The following is a 19172-nucleotide window of genomic DNA, read 5'->3' as shown; positions in this document are numbered from 1 at the left end:
CAATTCACTTCTCTGCCCTTCGGGCTCGCCACCGCCCCCAGGGTATTCACAAAAGTCATGGCAACCGTCATGTCTATTCTACACTCCCGGGACGTGGTGATTCTACCCTACCTGAACGATCTTCTCATTAAAGGTCCGTCCTATCAGGCTCGCGCAGAGAGCGTCAGTGTCGCCATTGATACTCTGTCTCGCCTAGGTTGGCTAGTGAACTTGGATGAATCTTCCCCAGTTCCATCCCAGCGAATTCCTTTTTTGGGGATGATCTTGGACACTTCCCGAGGGTTGGTTATTTTCCCTCCGAAAAAGATCTCTTCTCTAATCCGGGGAGCACAGTTGCTATCGCTTGGCCACTCTCTCTCTCTGTGGTTCGCCATGCAGGTTCTTGGGAAGATGGTGGCATCCATCAAGGCGGTGCTGTTTGCCCAATTTCACCTCCGTCCCCTGCAGCAGGCTTTGATATTGGCCTGGGACAGGAATCCAACCTCCTTGTGTCACCTCTTTCGCCTGGCACCCAGGATCAGGCGGTTTCTCAGGTGGTGGACGGCAAAGTCGTCATTGGATCAGGGAAGGTCGTTTCTCCCTGTACACTGGCTGGTAGTGACCACTGACGCCAGCCTCCTCGGCTGGGGTGTGATCTTTTGTCACCACACGGCACACGGACGTTGGTCTACTCAGGAAGCCAACCTTGCAATCAATATCCTCAAGATCCGAGCAATAAAACTGGCTCTTCATTATTTCCATCCCCTTTTGGCCGGACTTCCCGTCCGGATCCAATCAGACAACGCCACGGCTGTGGAGCACATCATTCGCCAGGGAGGCACGCGAAGCAGAAGGGCGATGATCGAAATGACGCACATTCTGCATTGGCCCGAGACAAATCATTCACTCATTTCTGCAGTTCATATTCTGGGAGTGGAGAATTGGGCGGCAGATTTTCTCAGCCACCAGGGCATAGCCTCAAGAGAGTGGTCTCTGCACCCAGAATCTTTCAGCAGATTTGCCAGCATTGGGGCACTCCAGGTGTGGACCTCATGGCCTCCAAGCTAAACGCCAAGGTCCCGACATTCGTAACCCGGTCCCTCGATCTGTTAGCCTTCGGCTCGGATGCTCTGGACTCCCATGGAGCCAATTTCGCCTCCCTTACATCTTTCCTCCACTCACGTTGATCCCAAGGGTCATCCAAAAAATCAAAGCGGAACGTGTGAGGTTTCACCTGTTGTGATGCTTTCCCACCCAGGGACTGCTTTAGGACGTCCCATGGTCCTGTGTCCCCCCAATGAGGCGAAGGAGAAACAGGGATTTTTGTGTACTCACCGTAAAATCCTTTTCTCCGAGCCAATCATTGGGGGACTCAGCACCTGCCCTGTTAGCCCGTTGGGTTCAGTCATTTTTGTTTTTTACATATTGCAGTTCTGTTTGTGAGCGCCTACTGCTTTGGCACCAAACTGGTTCAGGATAGAGCCAGCAGAGGGTGTATACTGCGGAGGAGGAGTTAACTTTTTTTGTGTATTTGCTTAGTGTCCTCCTAGTGGCAGCAGCATAACACCCATGGTCCTGTGTCCCCCAATGATTGGCTCGGAGAAAAGGATTTTACGGTGAGTACACAAAAATCTCTGTTTTGTGATTACGTGTGTTGTCTTAGTCTCATATTTTAATTTGTTGTTGATCTGAAACATTTAAGTGTGACAAACGTGCAAAAGAATAGGAAATCAGGAAGGGGGCAAACACTAAACACTTAATGACAAATGCCTTTCATGAATCATAATTATCGGGAGTGGATAACTGGAGCAAGCTCAGGAGCTGAGCCCGCTCTATTCCTGTCAGATAATGGCTGTGTTATTCAGCTATAGTTTGCCTCAAACAACTCGTGTCTGCTAACCTGTTATCCGTTCTAACTGCCCATCGGCTCCCCACAGCACAATCTTGTGTCGCCGATGGGTTGTTATGACAACAGGGGGGCTGCTGAAGACCCCTGTGCCTATCATAACAGTGCTCCTGTGAAGGTCTCATAGGAGAGCGTGATTTGTACTATCTAGAGTAATACAGTAATATTGGTATATATAGTATAAGCAATCAAATTATCTCAGGGACTAAAAAAATAAAGTAAAAAAAAAACAAGTGGATTTCCTCTTTCTGTAGAGAGGAAAAAGACCCGCCCCCCACTTCCTGTAGAGAGGAAAGACCCGCCCCCACTTCCTGTAGAGAGGCAAAAGACCCGCCCCCACTTCCTATAGAGAGGCAAAAGACCCTTTCACCCACTTCCTGCAGAGAGGCAAAAGACCTTGCCCCCCCCAGTTCCTTTATTTTTTTCTGTGCTGTTTAAAGATGGCTTATACTTGGATTACACAACAGACCGTGAATAGCATGTTGAAAGGGAGTCACATAGATTATCCTGCAGGTGAACCGGCTGCCACCTGATTAAATTATGGTAAGTATTATTCAGACTATAAGATTCACCAAAGGTTTAGGTACGAGAATTCAACCCAAATCATTCATCGACCATAAGAAATTCTAATTTAGTAACTTGTGATAAGTGGATGACAGGTAGTCCCATTGTAAGTCCCACCCCGATGGGTTGTTATGACAACAGGGGGGCTGCTGAAGACCCCTGTGCCTATCATAACAGTGCTCCTGTGTAGGTCTCATAGGAGAGCGTGATTTGTACTATCTAGAGTAATACAGTAATATTGGTATATATAGTATAAGCAATCAAATTATCTCAGGGACTAAAAAAATAAAGTAAAAAAAAAACAAGTGGATTTGCATTCATAAAAGTTTGATCTTTCAAAATATAAAATTAATTACCGTCACTTGATTGGTCAAACATGGAAAGAAAAAAAAATGCCACAGCAAAAATGCAATAAAAATATTGTAACCACCAAATTATCAATAAAACCATGTAACAATGGGAAAAAAACAAAAACAAGCCCCCTCACAGCTCCATCTACCTGAAAATGAAAATGTTGCAAGTCACGGAAAATGACGACACAAGCAAGCTGGTTCTTAAAAGAAAGGAAAATAAGAAAGGTTAAAATGATAAATCGCCAGGTCATTAAGGAGTTAATCTTGTATGAAAAGAATAGTAAACCTAAAATGAGTGCTAAACAGAAGTGTCAGGATTTTCTCCATATTTATAAAACCTGCAAATAGGGGGAGGCTCCTGCTGCAGCCAGTTGCCTTAGTCATACACCGGTCAGATTTCACTTTAGTCATGGGTTACATATGGGGAATATGATGTTTTCTTCATGTTAGATTTTGGTTGTTTTCCTGACAGAACGTGGAAATGTTGAGCAGTATGGACTCGGCCCCCGTACGCATTGTCAAACCTTTCCCATCCTCCCAACCCAACACGAGATTTCAGTCCTTGCAACAAGTGCCAGTAGCCCCCAGCTCCGCTAAGGCCGACCATCAGAGGATGGATACTATACAGGAAGACCCTAGCACAGACTCGCACCTCGAAGACCAGTTTGATGATGACCCTTTCCCCAACAGCGGCTCTCCTGCCAAGTCTTTTGAGGACCTCACCGACCACCCGGTCACCAGGAGCGAGAAGGCTTCTTCATTTAAACTCCAGAGGCAAGGAAGAGTGGACAGCAAGGAGACGGCGTGCTGATACCCCCGGTGCTCGGCCATGACAATCCCGTACGTGTCTGCAGACAAGAAGTCCCTGCATTGTGCACTGTTTTCTGAAGTTGCCAGATGTTGTATATATTTAATATTTTCTGCCAAGTGTTGTTTTGTACACCCTAACACGTATTCTTAAAGGAAGTCTATTTATGATTAAACTGCTTTACACTGCTTTTGTACTGGGATGATTGCAAAATATTCTTTTTATTCCTAGACATAACTTTACTGTGGTTCAGATTTAGTTCTAGGTTATCCGGCCACTCTAAAGTCAACCTGTGCTGAAGACCCGTCCCTTGCATCAGTCACCCAATGTAAAGTGTACCTGTTGTTTCACCCAAAACCAGAGTAAGAACACGGACATGCAGTGCTCATCCTCCACAACTAAGTACAGCTGCTTTTCATGCACATGGCAGTTTCATTTATCCATAAATTGTCATAAATTTTACCTTCCCGATGTGCATTACTCTGGTCATTGTCATAGTTTCCTTGCTCCAAACAGAAAGCCACCTCTGTTATATCTGTATGCAAGCTGACAGTACAGCAGGAGCAGAGAGCCAAAGACCCACCCCCACTTCTTGTGGAGAGGCAAAAGGCCCGCCCCGACTTCCTGTGGGGAGGAAAAAGACCCGCCCTTACTCGCCATAGAGAGGCAAAAGACCCTTTCACTCACTTTCTATAGAGAAGAAAAAGACTTTGACCCACTTTCTGTAGAGGCAAAAGACCCACCCCCACTTTCTGTAGAGCAGAAAGACCCTTTCACCCACTTCCTGTAGAGAGGCAAGACTCTTTTACCTATTTTTTTGTAGAGGCAAAAGACCCACCCCACTTTCTGCAGAGAAGAAAAAGACCCTTTCACCCACTTTCTGTAAAGGCAAAAGCCCCTCCCTCACTTTCTGCAGAGAGGCAAAATACCCGCCCCAACTTTCTGCAGAGAAGAAAAAGACCCTTTCAGCCACTTTCTGTAGAGAGTAGTGATGAGCGAATATACTCGTTACTCGAGATTTCCTGAGCACGCTCGGGTGTCCTCCGAGTATTTTTTAGTGCTCGGAAATTTAGTTTTCATTGCCGAAGCTGAATGATTTACATCTGTTAGCCAGCATAAGTAGTGTGGGGATTCCCTAGGAACCAGGCAACCCCCACATGTACTTATGCTGGCTAACAGATGTAAATCATTTAGCTGCGTCAATAAAAACTAAATCTCCAAGCACTAAAAAAATACTCGGAGGACACCCGAGCGTGCTCGGGAAATCTCGAGTAACGAGTATATTCGCTCATCACTAGCAGTGAGGCAAAAGACCCGCCCCCGCTTTATGTAGAGAGGCAAATGACCTGCTCTCAATTTTTGTAGAGAGGCAAAAGACCCGCCCCCACTTTCTGTAGAGAAGAAAAAGACCCTTTTACCCACTTTCTGTACAAACAAAAGACTCACTCCCTCTTTCTTTAGAGAAGAAAAAAACCCTTGCCCCCACTTCCTGTAGAGGCAAAAGACCCTTTTACCCACTTCCTGTAGAGAGGAAAAAGACCCGCCCCCACTTCCTGTAGAGAGGAAAAAGACCCGCCCCCACTTCCTGTAGAGAGGCAAAAGACCCTTTCACCCACTTTCTGTAGAGAGGAAAAAGACCCGCCCCCCACTTCCTGTAGAGAGGAAAGACCCGCCCCCACTTCCTGTAGAGAGGCAAAAGACCCGCCCCCACTTCCTATAGAGAGGCAAAAGACCCTTTCACCCACTTCCTGCAGAGAGGCAAAAGACCTTGCCCCCCCCAGTTCCTTTATTTTTTTCTGTGCTGTTTAAAGATGGCTTATACTTGGATTTATATTTGGATTACACAACAGACCGTTTATAGCATGTTGAAAGGGAGTCACATAGATTATCCTGCAGGTGAACCGGCTGCCACCTGATTAAATTACGGTAAGTATTATTCAGACTATAAGATTCACCAAAGGTTTAGGTACGAGAATTCAACCCAAATCATTCATCGACCATAAGAAATTCTAATTTAGTAACTTGTGATAAGTGGATGACAGGTAGTCCCATTGTAATTGCTGGTCTACATGCAGCTCATGGATTCCTCCATGGAGGGAGGGCGTTGCATATTGAACACAACATGTTCCGAATCGTATATCACTGATCTTGTTAGATTCAGATTCAGAATATGGAGCCCACAGACTGCAGAACTGTAATAAAAGACAATTGTGGAAGAAGGTGCCTCAGAAAGGCTTGGCAGATGGCACCTACCATATGATATACATTACTGACAATTTGCTTACTTGTTTCCCAGCACATTTCTTGATACAGAATGAGTTATTGAAGTCTCTGTCAGTGAGCTCATTTTGGTCTGATGAGGAATCTATTGTATATGTCTATTTCTGCTGCTGTGAGAATCAGTCAGACTGTTAGATTTTTTGGGGACTTGGTGTAGGTGTCCCAGTGTGACGCCCTTCAGTTCTAATATGCTGTTATGTACCAGCGACACTGAGCGAGCTTTAGTTGCACGATGGCTATTTTGGTCAAAATCGCCATTTAGCCCTAGTCTAATGCTGAAAGTATTGTTGTTTTGGTGATAATTGCTTACGGAGTCAAAGGTGTGTGGGCCGAGCTCTGTAAACAGTGGAGAGGCAACCGGGGTAAACTCATTCAATCATGACACGCAGCAGGATAAACCAGGACATAGAGAATTCCAAAACTGCACGCCTGAGCGGGGAAGATAATGAGGAGGTGAAAAGAGACTCTGCAGTGACGCTGAAACAATTTGCCACAAACTGTGGATGCTGCTAGTCTCTCAGCAACGGGTTCTCCATGTTCCGCCATGGTCAAACTTTTTTATTTTCCCAAGGGTAACTGGAGAAAATGGACCACAAAATTTGTTGTGCAATTTCTACAGAGTACGCCGATACTCTGTATGTGGGGGAAAGCCACTGATTGTGTGCATGGCAGGGCTCAGAAGGGAGAAAGCACCGTTTGACTTTTTGAACAAAAAATTAGCTGGAATCAATGGCGGCGCCATGTCGCGTTAGGAGACCACTTGATGTACCTAAACAGTGGAAACCCCCCAAATTCTAACTCCAACCCTAACACAGCCCTACCCCTAATCACAACCCTAACCTCAAACTCAACACACTAACCCCAACACAACCCTAGCCCCAACCCTAGCTCAAAGCCTAACTGCAAAGAATGGACATTTTTTTTATTTTATTTTAGTACTTTTACCTAAGGGGTGACAAAGGGGGGTCTATATCACAGTGATCAAAATGAACCAATAGGAAAAAAATTTTGTTGCCAGGTACTGGCCGGCAGATCACGGCGGGTGCACTGCGCATTCGTCCGCCATTTATTTCCAGGAAGAAGATGGCCAGGGGCCAGTGGCCGAGAAACCGAGTTGGAGGGTCCAGGGATGGCTGAGGTACTGGGTGGGCTCGGGGGACCCCATTTCTCTCTAGCATACTTTTTTTTTTGCGATCGCCGTTATTCGGTGAATAATGGCAATCACAAGACTATGGACGGTAAAAACCGACCCGAATCATGTTCTCCAGGGTCTCGACTCCCCCTGGTATTACAGAGTGCTGCCTCTTTTGTTTGAGTGTATATGAGTTATTGACTCTAGGTTAGCATCTGTTCACACTTAGTTTATGTTTGGATGTGACAGTTTTTTGAAATTTGAAAAACAATGGGGAAATGGATGACCAGTCCAGGGGAGGCACCTGAGGACCTCTTCAGAGACCGGCGGTTTGAATTACTTGCCAGTACTTGTAAGTTACAGCTCAAAAGTCATAATTATCAGAGTTGCCTCTTTAAACCCTACTTGGAAGTCTCTTAAGTAGGGTTCTGTTCTTAAAATGGTCTGTATATATTAGTTATGTCTTGTGTATATTTACTGTGAAAGATTATACCTGTGAAACCTATGCACTAGTGATGAGCGAACGTGCTCGGATAAGGTGTTATCTCATGTTCAGGTGCTAACCAAGTGACTTCAGCGTGTTCAAAAGATATGTTTGCGTCCACGCGGCTCCATGTCTCGCGGCTGTTCGCCACACCTGCCTGTTAGGTAATCCCTCCATGGGTTGAGACGGTTGAACAGCCGTGAGACATGGAGCCGCGTGGTCGCAAACATATTTTTCGAACACGCTGAAGTCACTTGGTTAGCACCTAAGCATGCTCGAATAAGGCGTTATATAAGTACGTTCACTCATCACTACTAGGCACACAAAGATGTTTGTTAAATTTATAGTTGGTTCTTTTTGCTTTCTTGGCCTTTTTTAAGAGAATATAAAAAACACCAATACTTTCTCCACTCATGGTTAGTGGTCGGGTGAAGCCATTTATTGTCAAACTACTGTGTTTTCTCTTTCTAAATCATAATGACAACCCAAAACATCCAAATGACCCTGATCAAAAGTTCACATGCCCCATTTCTTAATACCGTGTATTGCCCCCTCTAACATCAATGACAGCTTGAAGTCTTTTGTGGTAGTTGTGGATGAGGTTCTTTATTTTCTCAGATGGTAAAGCTGCCCACTCTTCTTGGCAAAAAGCCTCCAGTTCCTGTAAATTTCTGGGCTGTCTAGCATCAACTACACGCTTGAGATCTCCCCAGAGTGGCTCAATGATATTGAGGTCGGGAGACTGAGATGGCCACTCCGGAATCTTCACTTTGTTCTGCTGTAGCCAATGACAGGATGACTTGGCCTTGTGTTTTGGATCGTTGTCACCTTGGAACATCCAAATACGTCCAAAGCATAGCTTCCGGGCTGATGAGTGCAAATTTGCCTCCAGTATTTGCTGATAATGTGCTGCATTCATCTTTCCTTCAACTTTGACCAAGATTCCTGTGCCTTTATAGCTCACACATCCCCAAAACATCAGCGATCCACCTCCGTGCTTTACTGTAGGAATGGTGTTCCTTTCATCATAGGCCTTGTTGACCTCTCTCCAAATGTAACGTTTATGGTTGTGGCCAAAAGTTCCATTTTGGTCTCATCACTCCAAATTACCTTGTTCCAGAAGTTTTGAGGCATGTTTCTGTGTTGTTTTGTGTATTGTAGGCGAGATACTTTGTGGCATTTGTGCAGTAATGGCTTTCTTCTGGCAACTCAACCATGCAGCCCATTTTTCTTCAAGTGCCTCTTTATTGTGAATCTTGAAACAGCCACACCGCTAATTTTCAGAGAGACCTGTATTTCAGCTGATGTCATTTGTGCGTTTTTCTTTGCACCTGAACAATTTTCCTGACCGTGGTTTTGTTTTTACAGAACCCCTGATTTTCCATTTGTTAATCAGTTTGAACACTGCTGACTGGCATTATCAAGTCCTTGCATATCTTTTTGTATCCTTTTCCTGTTTTATACAGTTCAACTACATTTTCCCGTAGATCTGGGACAATTCTTTTGCTTTCCCCATGACTCACAATCCAGAAACGTCAGTGGCTGGATGAAAGATGCAAGAGTCTGTCTGGATCCCAGAAACTCACTCCGCCTTTATGCCCACACACGGATTACAAGCAAACAGGTCACAGGTGAGGATGTTACCTTTAGTAGCCATTCAAACACATTTGTGTCAACTCCTGTGCATGTTATCAGGCCAAAATCACCAGGGTATGTGAACTTTTGATCAGGGTCATTGGGATGTTTTGGGTTTTCATTATGATTTAAAAAGAGAAAACACAGTAGTTTGACAATAAATGGCTTCACCCAACCCCTAACCATGAGTGGAGAAAAAGTTTTGGCGTTATCATTCATATTCTCTGAAAAAAGGCCAAGAAAGCAAAAATTCTGTAAGGGTATGTAAACTTTTGAGCACAACTGTATACTTGAAGAGCTGCCACTCCCAGTCGGCTTTTTCATAGACCTGTCAATCACCTATATCGGTGCCATGAGCAGGCAACAGTGGGCCGGGCTAGACCAATTTCTTTATTTGGTCCCTAACCGGCTCTTCAAACTATATTTAGAGGAAAACACACCTAGATGCACACGGGCAGCCAGGCTGGGATTCCTGCTACCTGTTTTTTTTTTTTGCATTTTAAGTGTGTGTGTGTGTGTGTGTGTGTAATAAATATATATATATATATATATATATATATATATATATATATATATATATATATATACATATATATATATACATATATATATACATATATACACACACACACACATCTGTATCCCTAAGATTGTTCATATCCACTAAAGGGATTCTGTCACCGAGCTTTTGCTATCTCATCTGAGTGCAACATAATGTAAGGACAGAGACTCTGAATCCAGCGATGTGTTACTTAGTTTACTGCAGTTATGATAGTTGTTAGCTGTAGCAGAGCTCAGTAAGCTGCCCCCGCCTACACCAGCCTCTCTGTGTACATGATCGGACCAGTGCTCAAGTGGTCTGACGGTGATAATCTCCTGCTGGTAAAACACTGTATTGTTCATTCTGCATAAATGCAAAAAAATGGTCAGAGAGTCATCAGTGTTTTGGATCCAAATTTCATCAGTATTTGCTCAGTGTCCGTTTTGAACATGAGTGATTTTCATGGATAACGATAAATAAAAATTGAAAAGCTTCTGCAATGTAAATCACAGACAGCGCACTTATGCAATCTGTGATTTTCATGGACCCATAGACTCGTATGGGTAATTTTGGTCTGCGGGACAAATAAAAAATGGACACAGTTCACCAAAAAACCCCAGACATGTAATCCGCTCCATAGATTATAATGGGTAAGTGTTGTATCCATGAGAAACACTGACATGAAAAACGTCCGACTGCATGAGGCCCGGGTTCTAGATCTACGTGACACAGAACCTTCAGACATTATGGTGTCAGATTTATTGTTTTCTGTCTCCAGACCCCGCCTGTCACTGGGAGGTATGATGGGATTAGATATAGAGCAGCAATGTAAGCTAGCGATCCGGAGAAGAAAGGTGCAATGTTGTCTCTATAGATTGTATGCGTATCCCCCATATTCCTGATTCTGGGGTATAACTAACTATAAATGGCAGTGGATCATTATTCTTTCTTTTCAGCACAGCTTTGGAAAAAGCGAGGATTCTGGGTTATTATTGTCTATGTCGTTCCAATTAGGTAATATAAAAGGAAGGGCCCCCAGCTTCTTCTCCAAGAGGGGCCACAATCTGGACTCAAGGAACTGGTTCCCTTCATCTGATAAATGGAGCCCATCAGACAGGTACAGCGTGTAGTCCTGAAATCAACACAACACAATCATCAGGGCACAAGTAACAGGGACGTACGAGTACAACATGACGACTACCCCAGAAAACAAAGCCACGGCCTCCTCCACATAAACCCCCTCGTATAGTGAGAAAACCACCCGCTATGCTGCCAGAAGAAAAATAATGTCCTGTTGGGTTTTCAAACCTTTATATTCCCATTTAATTAACATTTATTTTATGCAAAACTGAACGTTCGAGTTGAAGAAAACGAGTTGCAGAAGTTGATACAGCGGCCCCCTAAAGAGGTGCGGTACCAGTTTCAGCCACTAGATGGTAGTATTATTGAATTCTCATGACCCCTTTTCCAACAAGCACTGTATGTGTATGGCGCCTGTCTCATGCAGGAGTATAGGTCTGAGCTCGCGTCATACATTCCCGCTGCCGCATGTGCTATACAGCTCCTAACCACAGTGATCGGAGCTAGCTCTGATTGCTGCTGGTTAACTATCAAAGTGCCTCTGTCAATCTTTGACAGCGGAATTCAATAGATATATGCAGGGCTGCCACTAGAAATTTCGGGGCCCCATACTGTCAAAATTTTCGGGGCCCCCTTGAGACTCCGCCCAGGCTCCACCCCAGCCCCGCCTCCACGCTCCACCCCTCAAACTGTCCACAGTCCCACCGCTCTCTCTTGGAAAAACTCCACTTCTCACCTATCACACATTGACAGTTCCCATCACCAGATCACACATATAGCCGGCAGCTTTTGTTTTGGCCAAAAGATTTTTTAAGCCACCAAAATGACAAGGTAGACACTTTTGGCTGGGCCCTACTCTACTGTAACCTATTAAATATTTGTTAAAATATGCAATACAATTAAGGTATATTTTTATTTATTTTTCAATTTTTAAAATGACCTATAATACCACATACAAGGAACAAATACCACAACACCATGACCAGACACCATATTATCACCATAGTGACCTATAATACTACCTACAAGGCACAAATACCGCCACACCATGACCAGATGACATATTATCACCACAGTGATCGAATAATATCAAATACAAGGAACAAATACCACAACATCATGACCAGACCACATATTACCACCACATAGTGACTGAATACTACAATACTGATCAATAATAAAAAACCCACAATACTAACACCATAAGTGCCAGTATTCACAGGAGATCTGTACTTAGTATGCAGTGTCTGTGTACAGGTAATACAGTGATCACCAGTGACATTATACACAGGAGCTCTGTATATAGTGTATAGGTAATCCAGTGATCACCAGTGACATTATACACAGGAGCTCTGCATATAGTATACAGTGTATAGTGTCAGTGTATAGGTAACACACTGACTCACCAGTGACATCTCTAGGTGAAGTCCTTCATCTTTCATCTCGCACAGATCGCCGTCACTTCATCCAGCCAGGACTCGTCTCTGCAGGAAATAACACCGTTATCTCGAGTTCCACTTGCAGAACACATTACTTAAATTTTCCCAACTTCTACATTACACCACATGAAGAAGGCAACATAGTATCACTCTACACAGTAATAGGACCGCCCCTCCATTTAAAACAGTATACTCAAAAAATAAAATAAATACATCACTGCAGTAATAATATCCCTTAATTAGCCCCTATGGTAATAATATTCGCCATCCTGGCCCCCGTGTGTCTCATTCCTGGCGTCCGCCATATGTTCTCCCATCCTGCCCTCATGAGTATCCATCCTGCCCCATATGATCTCCCCATCCTGCCCCATCTGTCTCCAATCCTGCCTCCAGTGTCTCCTGCCAGTATTCACAGGAGATCTGTACTTAGTATGCAGTGTCTGTGTACAGGTAATACAGTGATCACCAGTGACATTATACACAGGAGCTCTGTATATAGTGTATAGGTAATCCAGTGATCACCAGTGACATTATACACAGGAGCTCTGCATATAGTATACAGTGTATAGTGTCAGTGTATAGGTAACACACTGACTCACCAGTGACATCTCTAGGTGAAGTCCTTCATCTTTCATCTCGCACAGATCGCCGTCACTTCATCCAGCCAGGACTCGTCTCTGCAGGAAATAACACCGTTATCTCGAGTTCCACTTGCAGAACACATTACTTAAATTTTCCCAACTTCTACATTACACCACATGAAGAAGGCAACATAGTATCACTCTACACAGTAATAGGACCGCCCCTCCATTTAAAACAGTATACTCAAAAAATAAAATAAATACATCACTGCAGTAATAATATCCCTTAATTAGCCCCTATGGTAATAATATTCGCCATCCTGGCCCCCGTGTGTCTCATTCCTGGCGTCCGCCATATGTTCTCCCATCCTGCCCTCATGAGTATCCATCCTGCCCCATATGATCTCCCCATCCTGCCCCATCTGTCTCCAATCCTGCCTCCAGTGTCTCCAGTCATGCCCCAGTGTCTCCAGTCATGCCCCAGTGTCTCCAGTCATGCCCCAGTGTCTCCAGTGTTCTGCCCCAGTGTCTCCAGCCGTTCTGCCCCACTGTGTCCAGCGTTCTGCCCCAGTGTCCAGCCGTTCTGCCCCACTGTGTCCAGCGTTCTGCCCCACTGTGTCCAGCCATTCTGCCCCACTGTGTCCAGCGTTCTGCCCCACTGTGTCCAGCGTTCTGCCCCACTGTGTCCAGCCGTTCTGCCCCACTGTGTCCAGCCGTTCTGCCCCACTGTGTCCAGCCGTTCTGCCCCACTGTGTCCAGCCGTTCTGCCCCACTGTGTCCAGCCGTTCTGCCCCACTGTGTCCAGCCGTTCTGCCCCACTGTGTCCAGACGTTCTGCCCTGGGCCCCCCGGATCGCCGCTCAAAATAAAAAAAAAAAACAAAAAAAAAAACACAAGTTCTGCTTACCTGCCGGCTGCCGCGCTCCTGCTCTCTCCACGCAGCTGCAGCGTGCACTCGCCGGCGACTGGCAATGACGTCAGACGCCGGCGACATGCACGCTGCGGCTGACCCCAGCTGCCAGCCTCAGATTGGCTGGCAGCTGTTAACTATTGACGTGCTGGCGCAGGCCTGCACGTCAATAGCTTTAAACAGCTGCAGCGCCGCGCCGCTAAGGGCCCGGTTCAGCCTACGGCTGCCGGTAGGGGCCCGGTGAGCAGATGAGAGGGGGCCCGATGCGGACCCCCTCTTCCCACCGGGCCCCATACGCCAGTCACGGCTGTAATGCCCTGATGGCGGCCCTGGATATATGTTCCCGATTCCTCTTACCGAGCCCCTGTCCTGCATCAGCGTCCACAAATCCACAACGTCTGCCCCGTATTCATTGCCAACCTCAGCACAGGCCTTGGCATAAGCCCCAGTCACAGAGTTCAGACGATTTAGCTTGGATCCTTTAAAATTAACAAATGGACAGAGTTATCTGCGCGAGTTAATCTATGTCACCTGCAATTATCGTACACAACTGGTAATGGGGTTAGTGTAAGAGCGATGTTCTTCTATAGGACTGTGCAGACGGACCGAAAAATGGGTGCATGCACTAATCTCTTTCGTAGCTTGGATGAGACTCGCCCATTCAAACATATGCTGTGCAAAAAAATTGGATCCCATAAGGATCATCCGTATAGCGTCTCGCTTTTACTGCCACATTTCCATTTATTACATTGACCCTGTACATTTTAATCACCGCTGATGTATAAACCCGAGTGATGTACCGATGATGATACAGAAGGAAAAAAATCAGCCATGTTTTCTCTGGATGAAAATTAGTTGATTTTTTATGTGAACTCAGCCCTGACTTTGCAACTGTCCCAAAAGTTCGGAATCTCTGCGATCCATAAAAGGCTGCTTGCCACTTTTCCTATGTGACTTGCTGAGCGGGGGAAGCAGCGTGGCAGCAATCAGGCCGCAGTATGAATTAGATGGCGAGCATGAAAAAAGAGTGTGAAGGAGGATTGATGGCGCTCAGCAGTCTTATCCTGACGCTAGTACCTTTAGTGAAGCACTGCTTTTCCCAAGACGGTTCATGAATAGGTGGCGGCGTAATCAAAACGATCTTATCCTGCTTGATACCGACGCTCATCAAATACTGGATCATGCTTCTCAGATTCTCGGTGTATTCTTCCAGGGGAACGTGCTGCTGAGGGGTTTCTTCTATGTAAACGGAGGGAAAAGAAAAGAAAATGAAAAGTAATGGTGTATTATTCCCAGCACGGCGCTGAGCGGTGGAGCTTTGTGCCCAGCGAGGGGCGTCCTCATTACTTGTGAACAGGGGTGAACCTAGCCTCTCTGCTGCCTGAGGCGAAAGGAAAAACGGCGCTCCCCCCCCCCAACACACACACACAGTCCCTGCCTCACTGCCTGTGCACAGACCTCCCTCCACCGAACCCGGTAATCGCCGCTCACAGTAGCATACCAGCAGAGGTGTATCTAGGGTTTCTGGCACCAGGGGCAAGAATTAATTTTGGTGCCCCCCCCTCCACCAAGGACATATGCGATTTGCACACTCAGTCATGTGCCCATGAGCTCCTCTCCCTAATGCTCTCAATGTTCAGTGAAAAACTGAGAGAAGCGGGAAGAGAAGCTCGTTGTCACAGGACCATGAGTATGAAAATCGCATATGAGTGACGTGTCCATGTGACGACTGGAACCTGCAGAGCTGAATCCTGACATCGCAGTTTCTGAATTCTCACAACTAATGCACTGCACACTTTTAGGATTCTCCCTTGCCAGTGGACAGTCATGTCAGCACAAGCATGTGATTTGTATACTTCTGACCACATTCTGACTAGACGTGCCCGGCCTCACTCAGTTCATTTTCATAGAGTGGGGCCACACATGTCTAGTCAGCATGTGACTGCATGTATTTAAATCGCCAGCACGAGAGAATCCTGACAGCGTGCAGTGCGCACTGTGAGAAGTCAGAAGTCTGCAGTCACAAAGAATGACTGCAGACTCATTACAAACCTGGACATCCCCTTTAATGCTCCTAACATAAATAAAAACATGAGAGTTAGTCAGTATCACAAATAACATTTACATCGAGATACCTTATAGATGACGTTGTCTCTGGAGTCGTTCTCCTTTTCTTCATCTTATCCAGACCCCATGATGAGTTTTCTCATCCACAGCCGTCTCTACAGACTTCCATCTTCTCCGCTCTTTTGCAGAAAGTCTCCACATGATGCCCTTAAAGATACAAGTGTCATTATAATGCTCCTGAATGAAAAATTGCCCCTCACTATATTGTCTGCACAAAATATGACCCCCACACTGTCCCTCTTATGGTACATACTCTTTACACTGACCTCTCCTTTCTATACACACTGTGTCCCCCCCTATAGGGCCTAGTATTTATACTCCATATTTCTACTCCATCCTCCCACCCTGTGTGCGTGGCTCCCCCATCCTCCCACCCTGTGTGCGTGGCTCCCCCATCCTCCCACCCTGCGTGCGTGGCTCTCCCATCCTCCTCCCCTGCGTGCGTGGCTCCCCCATCCTTCTCCCCTGTGTGCGTGGCTCCCCCATCCTCCCACCCTGCGTGCGTGGCTCCCCCATCCTTCTCTCCTGCGTGCGTGGCTCCCCCATCCTTCTCCCCTGCGTGCGTGGCTCCCCCATCCTTCTCCCCTGCGTGCGTGGCTCCCCCATCCTTCTCCCCTGCGTGCGTGGCTCCCCCATCCTTCTCCCCTGCGTGTGTGGCTCCCCCATCCTTCTCCCCTGCGTGCGTGGCTTCCCCATCCTTCTCCCCTGCGTGCGTGGCTCCCCCATCCTTCTACCCTGCGTGCGTGGCTCCCCCATACTTCTCCCCTGCGTGCGTGGCTCCCCCATCCTCCCCTGCGTGCGTGGCTCCCCCATCCTTCTCCCCTGCGTGCGTGGCTCCCCCATCCTTCTCCCCTGCGTGCGTGGCTTCCCCATCCTTCTCCCCTGCGTGCGTGGCTCCCCCATCCTTCTCCCCTGTGTGCGTGGCTCCCCCATACTTTTTCCCTGTCATACTCACCTCTCACCGGGCGGCGCAGAACTTCCCGGCATCTCTGCAGCCTCTTCCTTCCTGTCTTCAGCGGTCACATGGTAGCGCTCATTAAGGTGATGAATATGCGCATATTCATGACCTTAATGACGGTACCATGTGACCGCTGAAGACAGGACGCACTACCGGCGCTGAGACACAGTTGCAGCCACCGCTGGAGGAAGGTGAGTATTACGTCTTCAGGGAGGGGGGGCAGGAGGAAGGAGGGGGGGCGGGCACTTGAACCCGGAGTTCAAAATAAAACAAAAACCTAGCAGTGCAAATCTAGTTACAGAATCTGCCGCCCCCTCTCTTCTGCCGCCTGAGCCAAAGAGCTCAAGTCGCCTCATGGTAGCGGCGTCAGTGCACGCAATTTATAAAAGAGAATATTTCAGTGTTACTAGGGATCAAAAACATAAGAGCCACCTTCACAGAATGCAGCCTTAGTGCTGCTGAAGGTGGCTCTATTACCTTAATAGGCCCTGGGGGCCTATTAAGGGAGCAATGTATTCTTATAACATAGAATGCAGCCCGTGGTTACTGTATTGTTATACTTGTTAGGGGGCAGACAGACTGACGTATTTCTCATGTGAGGATCGCATCGCAATCCTCGGACTGACCGTCGGCTCTCTTGACCTGAGGCTGACAGTTGCATAGTAATTATCACGCTGTCAAGCTTATGTCAGGAGAGGTGTCAGGGCCAGTCCGAGGATTGTAATGCGATCCTCGCATGAGTTATACAGTGTCTGTCTGCGCCCTTATGTTAATACTTATCCTTGTTATAGTAATACTAACCTTCTTTGCTAGGCTTGTTTAACTAATACTTATAAAAGACCCAGCTCGCAATAATAAAAAGCCCCCGACCTCCCCATCTCCAGCCCCCAAGACAGCAACTATTAGGGTAGGTTTCCAAGGGGCGTATTGCTTGGGGTTTTGCTGGGGATTGGACGCTGTGTACATCCGCAGCGTCGAAACCGCAGCTTCCAAATGTTACAGCATAGTGGAGGGGATTTTATGAAATCCCATCTCCACTATGTGTACATAGACGCAGGTGGCAGACCTGCGTAACCGGACATGTGGCACGTCTTTCTAGACAGCAGCATGTCTATTTATCTTGTGGAGATGCTCCGTGTCGACAAGATAAATAAAACAGTCTATGAATAGGATGCGGTGATTCCACCTGTGATCAATGAATATATGCGGAATCACCGCGCGTACAACAGGGGGCAGCACTTTGGGCGGAGCGGGGTATCTACTGCATCCAAAGCGCTGCCAATACACCTCGGGGACACATACCCTCACATATGATAGAGTGAATATCTCATAACATTACACAGTATAATAATAATCAGCCCCCCAGTGCCCCCTCACCCACGTCAGCCCTCACAATACCCTCAAACTCTCCCATTCACCCCCAGTACCCTGTCCCCCTCCCACAATACCACCATCCTCTCATTCACCCCCACAGTGCCGTCCCCTGCACACCCACAATAACCTCCATCCTCTCTCATTCACCCCCACAGTGCCCTGTCCCCCTGCACACCCACAATAACCCCCATCGTTTCACATTTACCCCACAGAGCCCTGTCCTCCTCTCCCACTTCAGCCCCCACAATACCACAATCCTCTCACATTCACCGCCACAGTGACCATGATATGCCTAAATCGAATTACTCTAATAAATTCCATCCCCACTTACTGATGACGTTTTCAGGCAGTGAGGAAAACCAGGAAGTGACCAGATAGATGCAGGGAGGGCACTAGGACCCAGCGTGCCTCAGCCAAACCCAGCGTGCACACACTGCACAGCCAGAAGGTAACTACTGCAGCCAGGAAGAGATTCCTCCGGTGAGACCACATGCACTCTGCACGGAGGGAGGCTCTGCAGCCGGCATTGTGCTGATCTCTCCCTGACACCTCAGACTCGGCAGTGGATCTCCCGGTGGGCCCCTTCAGGTGACTGGGCCCGGGGCAATGGCCCCCTCTGCCCCCCTGCAGGGATTACAGGGAGAGTCGGCAACAGCACCATGTGTTCTGACCACCGCTCTGCCGCCCCCTGGCTTGAGGGATGAGCTGCCGCCTGAAGCAAAGTCCTCAACTTGCTTCATGTGTAGGGGACAGGGACCTGGTGAGCTGTGCAGACGGGTGGAACCATTGTTGCCGGGAGTCGGGGTTCCGGGGGACGGATTTGAGGGGCGCATGGGAAGCCAGGCTCATGTGACAGGAGGCAGAGTGACGCAGGGAGAGGAGAGGATAAAAAGCAAAACGCGCGAAAGCAGGGGCAGAGAAGCGCGGGAAATCTCTGAGGAGAGGAAACTGCAGCGCAGTTGTTGTGTGTGTGCAGGCCGCAGTGAGACTCGCTGGAAGCAGGGGGAAAACGTGCAACAGAC

At 47.1% G+C, this 19172-nt stretch overlaps 2 protein-coding genes across 6 annotated transcripts in view; one reads left to right on the top strand and one right to left on the bottom strand.

Moving 5' to 3' along the window:
• Window positions 1–19172, top strand: part of ADAM17 (ADAM metallopeptidase domain 17) — a 211211-nt gene that overhangs the window by 108861 nt on the left and 83178 nt on the right. For 4 of the 5 annotated variants that reach the window (XM_077291408.1, XM_077291409.1, XM_077291407.1 and 1 more), the window contains one exon: window positions 3275–3798. The exons of the other annotated variant lie outside the window; for it this stretch is intronic. In XM_077291408.1, the coding sequence (XP_077147523.1) occupies window positions 3275–3613 (339 nt within the window). In that variant the 3' untranslated portion in view covers window positions 3614–3798. Of the gene's footprint in view, window positions 1–3274; window positions 3799–19172 lie in introns of those variants that run through there. 5 annotated transcript variants of the gene reach the window in all.
• On the bottom strand, window positions 10466–14926 carry LOC143810172 (isoamyl acetate-hydrolyzing esterase 1 homolog). Its single transcript, XM_077293051.1, has 3 exons — window positions 14769–14926; window positions 14049–14170; window positions 10466–10814 (listed from the first exon to the last, which is right to left on the bottom strand). Exons 1-3 carry the CDS (start codon window positions 14872–14874, stop codon window positions 10635–10637), a joined length of 408 nt encoding a protein of 135 aa, XP_077149166.1. The 5' UTR covers window positions 14875–14926; the 3' UTR covers window positions 10466–10634.

This window comes from Ranitomeya variabilis, chromosome 2 (assembly GCF_051348905.1).
Source record: "Ranitomeya variabilis isolate aRanVar5 chromosome 2, aRanVar5.hap1, whole genome shotgun sequence".
Classification (NCBI taxonomy): Eukaryota; Metazoa; Chordata; class Amphibia; order Anura; family Dendrobatidae; genus Ranitomeya; species Ranitomeya variabilis.
The sequence above is the reverse complement of the archived record's forward strand: the minus strand, read 5'-3'. Positions and strand labels throughout refer to the sequence as shown.

Excerpts from the sequence above, each read along its gene's own strand:
- LOC143810172 (XM_077293051.1), bottom strand. The coding sequence starts at position 14,874 with ATGATCCAGTATTTGATGAGCGTCGGTATCAAGCAGGATAAGATCGTT. Across the intron at positions 14,171-14,768 it reads AAAGCAGTGCTTCACTAAAG|GATCCAAGCTAAATCGTCTG; the intron begins GTACTAGCGTCA and ends TTAATTTTAAAG. Across the intron at positions 10,815-14,048 it reads TGATGCAGGACAGGGGCTCG|GACTACACGCTGTACCTGTC; the intron begins GTAAGAGGAATC and ends TGTTGATTTCAG.